Below are 15,740 nucleotides of genomic sequence, written 5' to 3'. Positions count from 1 at the left end.
TGAGATCTTCCGAACCGTAGTCCAATGCCTTAACCACTGAGCTACCCCTGACCCTAATATAAGAGTATACTGTATACCAATTTATATATACTGTATATATATTTTCATCTAGTATTCTTGCCCATAGTATTCATTTTTTTAAGTGTATACAGTATATAAAAATATTGTAAACCGGTTCTACTACCTCACAGGAAAGAACACCCACAGAGGTTACCAAATGTGTTTTTTTTTCCCCCCCCTGGTAAAGTTTTAATTTCATACTCATCTCCACACCTTCTTTTAAAATAACACATGTTTTTACAGTAAGGTTGGTCTGAGGAATGAAGAAAACGTTTTCCTCATAGCTAGCAAAGGGCTTGAATTAATAAATGACTCTTCTAAAGATCTTTGCTTACATCCAATCTTTGTTATTTCCCTAAATAAAACTGTGAATTACATACTAGTTCATTTGTTTTCTTACTTGATTTGACTTGATAAACTGAGATACACTGCTGTAATCATTTTAAAATATTTAAACTGACCATAAGTTGAAATGAAGCTTACTGTATATATATATAAGTTGAAACACAATCTGCTGACTTTTTAAAGAATGACTGATCATTGCCTGACTTAAGGACGCAAAAGAAGCTTCAATTTTGCCTCTAGCTATTATTCAGAGTTCTGAAAGACCTTAATGATAAAACAGATCAGAGGAGAAAGGCTAGACAGGTTTGAAGTTGCTGGAAGACAAAGCTTATTTAAATACGCAGAAACACATCTGAGACGCACCAGAAGGGCCACATTTATACTGTATACATTGTATGGTGAATATGATACATGAATAAAAGATGAAACAACATTAAACAGATGACATATTTCAGTGTTTAGTAAGTCCTAGTGAGTCACAACCAAAAGGTAACAATAACAACCAATCATTTTTAAATTAATTTTACAGAGTGTACACTTTTTGTTGTTCTTGTCTTACAATATTATAAGGAATTATTTAAAAAGCATACACTTCCAATCTTTTTCTTTATACGATTTATACTATTTTATACCATCTATCTGAAATTTTGGATTCTGACATCTCAGAAAGTGCTGATTTATTTTATGTAACTGCATGTATACCTTATCGTTTGTATAGTAAGAGTTTTGGCATTCAAGTTTACTCTTTGATGGAATTATGATGGGTGCTACGCACATAATCGATGGCATAAATAAGTCTGTGAGAGGGAGAGAGAGAGAGAGAGAGACAGAGAGAGAGAGAGAGAGAGAGAAAGAAATTGAATCGTTTATTATTACCACCTTTTTGACTCGGTTCCACTAATACAGTAGCTAATAACAGTTTGCTCCAATCAATATTTTACTGTATATGTTTTGTTAGGGTTATAAAGCACAATACAGTATCTGAACTACAGTATACATTATTCCAGATTTATTGTAAGCAATTATGTGTAGAAAAGTTGGTTATTATTTCAGGCTCTTTGCCAGCTGTAAGAAAAATGTTTTCCTCATTCCTCCGAGTAGTCAAATCAAGGTACATGTTTCGATTATTGAAAAAGAAAAGTTTAAATATTTGGGCACTTCAGTTTCCTCCCACAGTTCAGACATGCAGATTAGCTTAACAGGTGTTTTCAAATTGCAGATAGTCTGTAAGCATGTGTGCTTGTGTGCCCTGTCATCAATTGGCACCATGTGCCAGGGGTACTTGCCTGATGCCCCAAGTCCCCTGGCACAGCCTCCAGTCCTACTGTAAAATTGTGAAGGTTTTTTTTTATATCCTAAATGATAACCTTAAACTTATCGGTGACATCCTAATGGGATGCTTTTTTTCACACATCCAGGGCCTTTTGGAGGTCTTAACACGCTCAAAAAGCACTTTGGTGCCAATAGCACAGGTGCTTGGGTCCACTCATTGTTGCTTCTAAATGTCTACTGTAAATTTGCTGATGACACCATCCTGGTGGGCCTGATCTCTGATAACAACGAGATGGCCTACCTGAAGGAAATTAGGAATCTGGAGAACTGGTGCCACAGGAACCTTCTTCTTAACGTTAACTAAGCAGGAGAGAAACTACCAGACCCCCGTCATCAACGAGAGCCCAGTGGAGAGAGTGGACAGCTTCAAATACCTCAGTGTTCACACCACGGAGGACCTGTCATGGTCCTGCCACATCAACACTGTGGTGAAAAAGGACCGGCAGCGTCTCTACCACCTCAGACGCCTGAGAGACTTCAGACTGCCCTACAAGGTGCTTAGGAACTTTTACTCCTGCACCATAGAGAGCATCCTGATGGGAAACATCACGACCTGGTTCGGGAACAGCACCATGCAGGACAGACGAGCTCTACAGAGGGTTGTGCGATCAGCCGAGCGCATCATCCGCACCAAGCATATTTGCACACATAAGACACTTTAAATATGTGGATTGCACAATCCTGGACATTACCATTTTTATTACCATTTATATCAAACTTCATTCCACACAAAAATGCCATAAATCTATATTTACTTTGTACACCTGTTTTCTTATTGTTCTATATTTCTTCATATATTTTCTATATTGTTTATTTTTGTTGTACAGTTATTATATTAAAATTTTTTATATATTTAATTTTATTCTTTCTTAGTTAAATTTACCCTCCATTTTATTTTTTTTTATATTTATTTCCTATTTCCTTCTTTTATTTTAAGGTCACGAGCAGTTGTCTAAGCATTTCACTGCATATCGTACTGTGTATGACTGTGTTTGTGACAAATAAAATTTAAATTTAAGAGAGAGAGAGAGAGATCGAGAGCCTACTAGGAGCTAATTTAAGACTTTTAAAAATTTTAAGGTGAGTACGTCTACTCAGGTACACAAATAAATAGACGACTTCTACTTATACTTGAGTAATATTTCCCTTGAACATTTCTACTTTTACTCAAGTACCCCTCCCTTTGTCTCAGGGTGGACCGGTTTCTGTTTCATAAGAAATGAGCATGTGCCTAGAGATAATCTGAGAAACTGGCATAAAAGTCTGCTTGGGTTTTTCCCCTTTTTAACAACATGACCATACCTGCATAATGTTTATGTTTTTATACTGTAGCAGCTTAGCTTTGCATACATAGCTGGAATTTCTTTGTCTCTTTGAGTGGTTTGTCACTAGGTTCTTGCATTTTGATTTCAATGAATGACAAACAGAACTGGTTTGGCCATGAATTAATTAGAATTTAAATTTCATTTTGCAGCTGGTTCAATCACCTATGCGCAGTTTAGATGAATTGTAATGTTAAATATCTCATAGATCACTGATGAAAAAAAAAAATTACATTAGCGGACTGATACAGTCTAACATTGTTAGTAAGATAAAACATCAACAAAGTCATTATGTTATATTAGATACATTTTCATACAACAGCACTTTCATGCCTCTTCTCATTTTTTATACTTTAATAAATAACACCACATGGTAAACTATTTAAATCTATATTTAATGTTACTATTCAAGTTTATTCCTTTACAATCTTAGCTTATCATAATAAGCACATACTCTTTGCCCTAAACACTAAACTAGACTTGGCTAAAAACTTACCACTGACACTGAAACTGTGTCTCCCGAGACTCCTTTTATAAACATTAATCAGGTAAAAAAAAAAAAGAATCAGATGTAACATTTAGGTTTAATGTTAATTAACACATTTTCACATATAAACACACGCACGCACGCACACGCACACACATGCACACATGCACACACCTTTTTTTCATATCCTTCTTCCCTTGTCAATGATAGCAAACAGGCAATGGTAATACGTTGAAATATTACATTCCTAACATATTAATAGAACCTGTTATTAAACTGTGAGCATATGCATGAACAAGATAAAGTATGTGTCTTTGTGGGTATACCAGTGTGTAAATGTGTTTACCACAGATAGTCTTCATGGAATTTTGCAAGATTTTATTTAAAGGGACGAGCAACATGCTCCGGTAATTCTCCATCTGCTCTTAATGCTTTTTTATAGCTACAAAAGAAATTGATGAGCTTAATTACACTACTCTGTAAAATTATAAAGGGAAAGAAGGGCCCACTATTCTTTCCCAGAACGCTCTTGATTCTTTTGAACTGAGGGATTCTGGGTTGCTAAGTAACCTCGGATTAGAAACTCCCATTTTGCTGTAAACAGGAAGATTCACTTTCACTTTTTGAACAACTGAGCACTCAGCATGAGGAAGTGTCCTTTCATTTCCCCGAGAGACCAGCACACAGCATACATACAGGTAAATACCTTGATACTATTAACTTGATATCAATTCAGTTTTATTTGTAGAGTGCTTTTAACAAAATAAAAAAAATGCACTTGTATTTTTTTGTCATGGTGTCGTTGTGTAACATGTAAATACTGTATCGCAGTATGTTTACACCTGTGTGTATTGCTTCAGGCAATATGAACTCCCAGTGGATCCTAGCACCTGGTTGTGGCAGAGGACTAGGAAGATAAACGATGTCGATAGCGATCTTTAAATATGATCATTTCCAAAATGATGTTGGTTATCTGTGTAGTGTAGCTTGATTACTAATTACTTATCTGTTAACATGATAATTAACAAAATACTAATGAAAATGACAACTAATGTTAGCACAAAGGGGGATAAGAGGTAGAAAACACACAATTTTTTAAAATTTACAGAACAACATTAACATTTCGGTCAAGTTTAGTGCCTTTTCTATTTAGATCTGTATTTAACTGCTAATCTAAGATTTAGGATTATCGTATTAATGTGGGGAAATAATTATACTGTATATTCGGATTTAGGTTTGTTAAGTAAAGAGCTCACACAAGTGACGTACTGTACAGTAACTAGTGATGTCACTTTGCCGATGATGCTATATTCCCTATCTAGCGTGAGTAAAACAGTAAGTGGTTGCTGCGGTTGACTACAAGATTCTACAGATGGAAAAAAGTGATACAGCTTCATACGCACATGGATACGATAGGAAACATTTGAGCTTATTTGCCTGAGCTGATAAATACTTTCTGATGTGATCACTGAAATCTGTTCAAACTGGTCTGAAGCTAAAATTTTGCCTTAGACCAGTTTGAACGGTTGAACAGAGGAAACAGTCCAGTTAAGAAACTGTGAATTACCTGGGAAAAAAAAAAAAAAAACACCTTCCCAACAGTGTTTGACTGATGGTACTTATAGTATAATTAGTAACCTGGTAACCAGTGTAAGGATCAAATGACAGGAACCTCAAAGCACTTTTAATAGGAGTGTTTGAAAAATGCCTAAAGGTAAATGTAAACGTGTGTCTATGGTGACTGTATAAACTTTAACCACCTTGCTAATGCCTTAAGAGGAAGTGCTAGACACTGTGCTCTTTTTGTTGATGTATTTAGTATTCATGCCTGAAATTTAGTTTGACGTTCTGAGGTAAGACAAACTTCTCTTTATGAGCATGAAACTTCTCTTTTTAACATCAGGGAAAAGCTAAAGTTGCATAATGTAAAGTGTAAATACATTTAAAGAGCAGGTGAGAATACAGCATAACAGACAGAAACTTATATTTTGGAGGCAAACTATTAAATGTCTTGAACTCAGATGGAATCCAGTTTGAATCCAAACAAAGTGTCACAAGCCATAAGACGAGTGCAGACTGAAATTATATTCACTTCATACTGTAGTTCTACCCATGCATTCATTTTAAATCTAAATATGATGATTTTTTTTATTTTAAAGAGCGCTCTATAAAAATAGCCCCATAAATGTTTTTTTTTTCTTTTTAGGATTTTGCCTTTCAGTACAATGAATACACAGGTTGATGAATTTAGAGCTGTGAGAACGATGGCAAGTCGGCTTGATCAACAAAAATACCAGCACAACCTCTACAGCTGGACTTAAGGTCGTAATCACAGGTGAAAATTTCGTTCTGCATAATTTTTTTATGATAAAACGCTACCAAACTCAAAAAAAATTAAGGCTATTAGCTAATAGCATTAGCACAAGCCTATAGCCAGACAATAGCAAAAAGGACAGCAGCCAGGATACAGTGGCAAGAAAAAGAATGTGAACCTTTTGGAATTTCATGTATTTTATATGTTTTAAAGGAACTATAGACTTATGACCAGATATGTTGGCCAGTTCCAATCATGACTTTAAATCTTTGGCCGTCACTCGGGGTTGTTTCTTTACCTCATTAATGAGTCTACCTTGTGCCCACTTTTTGGTAGAGTAGCCACAGTCACAAAGTGTCTCCATTTGCCTAACTGGTCAAATTTTAAAGTCTTTGAAATCACTTTGTAACCCTGTCCAGCTTTATAAATCAACAATTCATGATTATAGATCCTCCAAAAGCTCTTTTTGGCATACTGTAAGCGTATGCGGAGCAAAAATTTTAAGTGGTTTTAAACAGTCAATGAAACTCTAGTCTATATCCCCAAACTCATTTTCCTAACAAGACTCCATTTATGCTAACACCTGACGCCAATTAGCTTTTTTGAGGTTATTAAGTCAAGGATGCACAAACCTTTTTCCTTTAGCACCATGAGGTTCTTATGGTTGTTCTCGATAAAGACATGAAAAAATATTTTTTGGGGTTATTAATTTAGGTAGATTATATTATTCAATACTCAATTAGTCAATTGATTTAGATGAAGATCAGATCATATTTTATGTCAAAGTAAAGCAGAAAATCATAAAACTAAAAGGTTCACATATTTTTCTTCCCACTGTATATAATTCATAGATCCAAAGAAACAACTGAGCAGATCAATGTAGGTGTCTTTATTAATTTTATACAGAGTGCCACTTTATGATTATATTAAATTGTTAGATAGTGACGCTAGACTTAACACTGACATCACACAAGAAAAAAAAGTTCCAGGTGAGTTTTGCCCCACATGTGTAACTCCAGGCACTCTTTCAGTAATAATTACTTACTGAGCTTAACCAGATTCTGCATTCTTTTTTAGTTGCTCAGCAGAAAGTCACCATGATTTTACTAGAAGAAATAGACCAGCTGAAGCAGTCTGGATTCGGCCAGCCTCAGCCAAGACATGGTCTCAAGCTGCTGTACTGGTTTGCTAACGACTGTCTTCAGTTAAACCAAAACAACGTTATGCAGGCACGCTGTAATCCACAGAATGGTGACTTTGGTTTCCACACATTTGTGAACAGGTACACAAAAGTTGGTATACTTCTGCCTAATGTGTCTTTCCCCTACTATGTGTTGGGAAATCTAAGCTATCCAAAGGCGTACAATCTTCCCACTTATGTCCGTGAAGATTTTAATCGTGGCCAAGAAGACGACAGCAACATGGACCGCATCATAGTCAGCTTAAACAATAATTGTTTTGTCAAAATCTATGTGACAGAGCACTCGGATAGATCGAATTTCAACAAAAACTTCACTTACCACATCAGCAAGCACCTCATTAAGATTATCAGGGGTTTGGACTTAGAGGAGTTTCTTTGGAAAACTGGATATTTGACACAGCAGACAAACTTTTACCCCATAAGTCCTGTAGAACTGAGTAACCAAAAACCTCCATGTCAAGACTCTCGGAGTAAGTCTGAATCACCTCATTTCTGGAATGAGAATAATATAGAAGAACATGACGACACTCCATCTCCAACCTCAACATGCATTCCAGTTGCTACATTTTCTTCAAACCAAGACCTTCACGCTGAAATTGAATCACCATCCAGCTTGAACTTGGGACCCCACAAAGCTTCCTTATCCATCTGCAGTCCAGCAATTATTCCTTCTATGACACAAGATGTTCAAATCGAGGTCGACTCACTTTCTCAATTAATAAAGAATAATACACAAGAACACAATGAAGCTTCACCAACACCTTCCTTCCCCAGTCCAGCAATTACATATTCTCCAAACCAAGACATTTACACTGAGTTCGAATCACCTTCCAGTTTTACAAATAATAATGGGCAAAGTTTCAGCACTACTGGGAAGAATGAAGTAAGCTGTTTTGTTCAGGACAGTGCCATGCAGACACCCAGGAACTCCAACCCTCAAACCTCATCCAAGGATCTCCAAACAACCAGTAACAATGCACCAACCATTGTGTCTTCCAGGAACCAACCTGCTGATGTTGTGTCATCACCTTTTTCAGGAATGAACCGTTCCTTTTGGGTGGTGTTTTTTCTTTCTCTTTATTTCTTTTTTTCTTATTTTTGGGGCTTTGTTATGCGAACAACTTTAATCTTTGGATCATTAACGTACCTTTGGCAGAACCGGAACAGAGGGCAGCAAGGAAAGAAGAATGAAAGAGAGGCGGTGACAACAATGACAACCAAAAGAGGGAGAATGGAAAATGAAGGACAAATGCACGCAGTGACAACCTGCACACCATCCATTACGTTTTCAGAAAACAAAATCACTGATTTAAAGTCATGGCTTCTTTTACAAATTAACTACTGCTTTTTGGTGTTTTATGTACTAAATATTTTTGTCTTTTTTTATTACATTTGGGGGAACGTTACACGGATATTTACAATTTTTGTTTTTTACTATCATTGTTCCAGAAGCAAAGCAGGAAAAATGGCATCTTTGACTAGAGGAGAGAGAAAGGGAATTGAAAAAGAAACAGCAATTAAGCTAAGCCCACTTAATTAACAATTAACAATAAATAATTGTGGCTTAGGGTCATTAGCAAATGATTGGCCTGAATATTTAACCAAGAGATACGGAAGAAGGAATTACGTCCTTGTGAACCATTAGGAATTGGTTTACATGGGTAGTGATCTACCAGAACTAAAGGTACTGCATGTGGACTGTGGAAGATAATTTACAATAAATAAACAAATAAGGTTATACATTTTCATTAATTGCTATCCAGTTTTTAAATTCTAAATAAATATAAATGATTTAATATTAACATTTTTATATGTTTTTTAAACAATCATAATTAATTAAACAAATCCAACTCCCTCTTATTTTTTATGTGGCTGGTCTATTTTCAGACAAAACTCCATTTCCCGTAATCTACAACTACAATCTTTAATGTAATATATAATCCCTTCTGCATTTATTTACAGTGTTTAGTTTTTTTCACACTGTAAAGCAATGCTAAAGGTATCGAAAATACACAATAATCTCTTTTGGACAGTTGATGTTGAGATGTGTCTGCTAATTATGATTTGTAAAGCATCATAACGGCTCTAATCCGAGGGGCTGGTTGTTAATTGGTGATTTTTGAGGCTGGTGACTCTAAATGAACTTCTCCTTTGCAGCAGAGGTAAGTTTTGGTTTTGCTTTCCTGGGAAGGTCTTCATGAGAGACAGTTTCATCCTGGAACTTGATGGCTTTTTCAAAAGACTGTTGTTGCTGTTGTTACATAATTCCCCAATTACCTAATTCTGTATGTGCAGAATGTAGAAAATAAATCACTAAACAAAAACAAAGAAATCTGCAAAGGATCTCAAACCTTTGAGCAGTAGTGTGTATATACTGTACAGTGTATATATTTGAGTGTGTGTGTGTGTGTGTGTGTTTGGATTGTTACTTTACACTGCATAAATGGAAACATAGAATTTTTTTTGTAATTATCTGTACTGTTTGTTTGAATACTACAAAGCACTTTATTATGTCACTTATTATGTGCATTTGTAAAAAGCACTTAAATGCGTATATATGAGTAAATTAAAATGAATAAATAATTTTTACAACATTGTTTTGTTGTTTTTGCTATTACTGTGATATTCCAAGCAATAAATCTATAAAATAAAAATTACAAAATAAAGCTATTTATTTGTTATAACAATACATTATAAAATGACTACAATTAATGTGTCGGTTTTTTAGTGGATGATTAATAAAAAAAGATTCATTTGATTTTATAGCAAAGTGCCTACAAAATGTACTGTGTAGATTCTCAAGCCCACAACTCATTTCTTTATATTGAATTAAATGGTGTCGATTAACCTAAAGAAATGGGGAAATGTTTCACTGCAACAGGCAGCAAAGTGCCAAAAGGCACAATTTACAAATTGGTTGTTAAGGTAACAACTTCAGCAGCGACCTCATTTCCCCTCTCGTCTGTTCCAACCGCTCAGCATCAGCACCAGAATTATACTAATCACCGGCCTGATCATCTGTTTATCAGCTGCACCTGTTTCTCACTAGTTCATGCCTTAAGTTAGGTGTTTTTATGCTTGAATCATCCATAGGGTCACTGTGTGGCTTAACAAACAAAAAACATTTCTCTGAAACTGCTCAGGTACAGGAACTGGACTTAAAACCTAGGGTCCTTCTGGAAGCCTGGAGTACTATTTCCCAAGACTACATTAAATACAAAAAAAAGACTGTCTCATTGGAAGCAAAATATGAAGAACTGAGGCCGGGGGGGTATGGGGGTGTGGCTGGGTCAAGACTTTTGCATGGTACAATGTGAAGCTTCTGTTTACCTTCAACACACCTGATATCAGGTCATCTTTCGTTCCTGACACAAACTCCATTTCCCACAATCCACAACTACAAACTTCATCACATGATCAGTCACATGACTCCAGTATACTAATAACCCAACCATACATTCGTTTAAAGATATTGGTTCTAAATTTAGCTATTTCAAATCTAGAATGAAAGTTTCAATTTAGACTTTTGTTCTAGCCTTGATGTTAGAGCCGTCCCTCTATTAATGACCTGATCTTTTCTGTCCTGTTTTCCTTTGAACACAACTCACAGGAAATATATAATTCCAGCCAAGTGGGTGCACAGCAGTAATACACACTCTGACTGTATGCCCTTTTCTTCTGTCCCTGAAAGCATGAGCGTATATGCCTATATGAACGTGGATTAATGATTAAGAATGTGCTGAAATACTCATTTAGTTTTGATGATAAATGAAAACTTATACCAAACAAATGTTTAAACAGGTGCTATGAGGAAGCCTTTTTAGAATAATTCAGACATAACACTGGATGACTCTAGATGGAAAAACTGGAAAAACTAGCATGAGCGGTTGGATTCATTTTTCCTTTCTACTAACAATAAAGCACTAAATATGGAGGTGCTGTGGAATATAGTGGAAGTCCTTTTAAAAAGAATAAACCGAATAAATATCTATTACATCCAAACACTGAAATAAGTACGATGAAATGATCTCCTGCCGTTGCATTTATATAGCGTCTATGGTAAAACAAACAAACAAAACACACCTAATTCCACCTGAGTTTCAATAAACTGAATTAGTAATACGTTATAATACTCAAATGTTAATAAAGGAGTTGAATGGAATTCATATTCACGATGTGTGTATTTATAAGTAGACAGGGTGGAGAGAGAAAGAGAGAGAGAGAGTGTGTGTGTGTGTGTGTGTGTGTGGGTGTGTTTACAGCTTTGTATAGGACTTTGCATGTTGTGGTGTAAGAGATGTTACACCTTCGTACTGTGACATTACATTCTTTTTTTTCTTTTTTTGGGGGGGAAGTAACAGCATATTTTTTTTACGGAGAATTTACAGATTAGATTAAATTTAATTGCCAAAAAGACTAATTGATAATATTGTTCAGAGGAGATTAGAAACAGTTGGAAATTACAGTAAGTAGAAAGAACAATGTTTGAACTTATCATTATTATTATTATTATTATTATTATTATTATTATTTATGAATGTTGAATAGAACCTAAGTAGTTGAGAGATTTAGTGTTGCTAAAGTAACCTACTGTATATTTAAAGTACGGCACAGTCGAAAATTTTGCTTAACTTGTACTGTAGTCTTTAAAGGATACACATACAGGTTTTTAAGGCATTTTATTCTCTGTTGTTTAATGTTAGCGGTGTGTAGGCATAATATGCAGTATTTATACATGAAGAACAAAGCTCCTTCATCAGGATATTAAAATTTATTTGATTCTTAAGATATATAACATAAAAAGAGACAATCTGTATAAACTGTACACAGTGGTATTCAACACACACGCTGACAATGAACTGAAACGGTAACTAGATCTGTAGTATAGTAGAAAACAACTATTTTATTTCTCTTATACCACAAGGATATTATATTTTGTTCATTACTGTAACACTGAATGGCACGCAATAGTTATAATTGTTTGTTTGCTTACTTACAACTTTATTAGGTACACCTGTTTAACTTCTTGGTAATGCAAATCTAATCAGCCATTCACATGGCAGTAAGTCAATGCATTTAGGCATGTAGACATGGTCAAGTTGATCTGCTGTAGTTCAAACCAAGCATCAGACTGGTTAAGTGAGGTGATTTAAGACTGTACTGAATGTCACAATGTTGTGTTATTAATGGTTGAGGTTCGAAGGTATTGAACTGCTGATTTACTGGGGTTTTCACACACAACCATTTATTGCATTTCCAAAAAATGGTCTGATAAAGAGAAAATCTCCGGTGTGGGCAGCTCTCTGGGTGAAAATGCCTTATAGACAGAGGGGTCAGAAGAGAATGGCCGGACAGGTTCAAACTGTTAGGAAAGCATCAGTAACTCAGACACTGTAACATCATTATAACCAATGCATGCTGAAGAGTATCTCTGAACGTACAAAATGTCAAAACATGAAGCAGATGTTCTACAGCATCAGAACACCACACAATGTGCTGCTCCTGTCTGCTAAGAACAGAAAACCAAGGCTGATGTTTGAATGGACCAAAATTGGGCATTAGAAGATTAAAAAAATCTTTCACGGTTTTCTGGTGATGTTTCTCAGTTTCTGCTATGACCTTCGGAAGGTAGGGACAGAAAAAGCACGAAAGCATGGCTCATTCCTGCGCTGTAATGATTCAGACTGGTGGTGAGGGTTTAATGCTATTGGGGAGGTCTTTTGGCACACGTTGGGCCTTTTAGTCCCTATTGAGCCTGGTGTAAATGGTGCAGCCTACCTAAGTATTTTTACTGATCATGTCCATTCCTTTATGACCACAGAATAACACGCCATGTCACAGAGCTAAAGCCATCTCAAACAGGTCCCTTGAACATGATAATGAATTAAGCATTGTCATTTCATGTCATGTCAATGTGGACCAAAATCTCTAAGGAGTGTTTCCAGCAACTTGTTGAATCTAGTTCATGAACAATTAAGGCAGTTCTAAAAATTCATTTATATCATTGGAACAATGTGTCATTTTATAGAGACTTACTGTAAACTGTACAATCAAATGCTGCACTGTTAGAACTTCTGATTAGATGTTAACGACAACTTGTTCTAGGAAGTTCTAGGAAGGTGTACCTAATAAAATGACCAGTGGCTGTAATTATTTCTTTATTTTTGGATAAGCTATTGTCACTTTAAAGCGCCAAGTTGTCGTTAACATTTTAACACAATTAAAGGACACCTCAACTCGGTAGAACTTGAAGAAAGGTACAAAAAGAGGAAGATGCAAGACTGTGTAATCTGGAAATTATAAGATGTGTATGAAAAGAGCAACTGGAAAGGCAATTAGCACCACTGGGCAGACTGACTGCTAAGAAGAAGATGGTGTGGTGGATGGAGGGTGGCTTCTGTGACTCTTCCCAAAAGAGAAAGGAGTGAAAAGTACAGAAGTGATAGAAGTGAGATATGTACAATATATGATTCTGTCTCTTATCCTCTTTATGCAGCGTGTGCAGAGAGCACAGAGATGCAAATAGTCAAAATCTGCTTAATGGTACAGTAATTTCTTGAGCAGAATTCGAACAGATAAATGTGCTTTCTTCAGTTTCCTTTAGGAAGTAAAGATGACTCTTGAGCAGAAGGGACGTGTTATCTACTGTACGCAATGTTCTTAGACATACAGTATGGACAACAGGAACTCTGATTACTGCTCAAGAGCTGCTGCTGTTAAAAAAGGTCAACACTGACCAGTATAAATGGACATTGCAAGAATGCAAATTATAATTTGCTTGAACTGCTGTTAAATATGTGTTATATCTTAATAATCTTTTGGATTGATGTTGGATGATTTCGTCTACATACTGTACTTTCAAAAGCTGACAATGGTAATATTACTATAAAACTTTACATAAATGGAAACTGAAAGTAAAAACCACAGAACAAATTTAAAGCTATTTTCAAATTGTGTTATTGATAAAATCCATACGTTTGCATTTTTTTTTTTTTGTTAAATCAGTAGATGATTTAGTGTGGTTAGTGGCTTTGAACAAATATGTCCAATATGTATACAGTATCTCTCTTTTAAACCCTTATCAGGAAGTCATCATGAGGACACTGGAAGAAATAGACCAGCTGAAGCAGTCAAGATTCGGTCAGCCTCAACCAAGACATGGTCTTAAGCTGCTGTACTGGTTTGCTAATGACTGCCTCCGTTTTAAACAAGACAACATTATGCTGTCAAAATGTTATCCACAAATCGGTGATTTTGGTTTCCACGAATTTGTGAACAGGTATAATAGAAATGGTACTAAACTCCTCCCTGATGAGGGTTTGACCTACTATGAGGTGGGAAATCTGAAAGAAACAAAAGCAGACGACTTGCCTTATTATGTCCGGAACCTTCACACTGACCACCCAGATAACAGCAACATGGACCGCCTTATAATCAGCGCTAACAATAAGTGGATCCATTCAGTTTATGTGACTGAGCACAGCAATCTGTCAGATTTCAATCAACAATCCACTTACTGCATCAGCAACGACCTCATTAAAATGATCAAAAATATGACCTTAGATGACTTTCTTCTGAAAACTGGGTATTCTAAAACAAACCTTCCTTCCACAAATCCTTTAAATGCTTTCACAGATCTGAGTAATCAACAAACTCAACCTCCAACCTCCAACAGCATCCCAGCAACAGAGTCCTCTAGGAATGAAAACATCCATATTCAGATTGACGATGTGGAAACATACCCGAGTCGTTGCAACTGTATTATACTGTAGAGTACTGTAAATTAGGTAACATTAGATAAATCTCACAATATCATTAAAAGCATCAATATAACCAAATCTGTTTCATTGATAATATGAAGTTAATTTTATTAGATAATATTATGTTTCATTATACAGTACATGGTATTCCCAAGTAGTTTTAAGGATTGTTAAACATTTAGAGTAGTGTGGGATTATTTCCTTATTATTATTTATTATGGATAAAAGATTTATGATTGGTTCATTTCAGTATGAATTTAAATTAATGTGTTTTCTGAACCCGTCTTTGTTTAATCATGATGTACAATTGTATTTTCTTTGTGTCATATTTTTCATCTGTCCTTGCTTAGGTTTTTTTTCTATCTTAGCCATAGGTGTTATATACTGTATAGTATACTGTTTATACAGTATAAAGGTTACTGCGTAAAAAAGCCCAGGGTGTCTTTTTGCATGTACTGTAATAAACCATCTCTTTTTTTTTAACCTGTAAAAATAGTACTAATAAAATGTGCATGCCCACAAACTATAATTTTATGAATGTCTTTAGATTTAATTATAGCAACTTTGTTTAGTTCAGCATACCATGACTCTTTATTTGGCCATTTTGCCATTCTACTTTGCTTTGAAAAGCATTTTAACTCTGGCAATTGTTTTACTATTTTGATTACAGTTTTTACAGTGTTAAATAGTATGTCCAACGCCTTGGAAAATGTTCTCATAAACGTCTCCAGATTGATGGTATTTAACTCCGAGTCCCTGCTTTGTAAGCTCTTTGTAGCCCACAACTTTTGAAAGTGTATTTTATTACTAAACTGAGAGCATGGACTGAAAACTGAATCCATGTGCTCAGTTTAGAAAACTTTGCACTTATTTTGGTAAAATGTGCCCACAGATTGTAACCTGAATATACATTTTTTGC

At 35.4% G+C, this 15,740-nt stretch overlaps 2 protein-coding genes across 3 annotated transcripts in view; one reads left to right on the top strand and one right to left on the bottom strand.

Annotated features, from left to right (window-relative positions):
• The window catches only part of wdr17 (WD repeat domain 17), a 142,264-nt gene that overhangs the window by 36,110 nt on the left and 90,414 nt on the right, over nucleotides 1-15,740 (bottom strand). The window lies entirely within an intron of this gene.
• Nucleotides 11,378-14,897, top strand: LOC128529358 (uncharacterized). The gene is made up of 2 exons (XM_053502820.1): nucleotides 11,378-11,526; nucleotides 14,147-14,897. The coding sequence occupies exon 2, from the start codon at nucleotides 14,156-14,158 to the stop codon at nucleotides 14,831-14,833; it is 678 nt and encodes a 225-aa protein (XP_053358795.1). The 5' UTR covers nucleotides 11,378-11,526; nucleotides 14,147-14,155; the 3' UTR covers nucleotides 14,834-14,897.

Source organism: Clarias gariepinus, chromosome 8 (assembly GCF_024256425.1).
Source record: "Clarias gariepinus isolate MV-2021 ecotype Netherlands chromosome 8, CGAR_prim_01v2, whole genome shotgun sequence".
Taxonomy (NCBI): domain Eukaryota; kingdom Metazoa; phylum Chordata; class Actinopteri; order Siluriformes; family Clariidae; genus Clarias; species Clarias gariepinus.
Note: the sequence above shows the minus strand (reverse complement) of the source record. Positions and strands in the feature narration are given on the sequence as shown.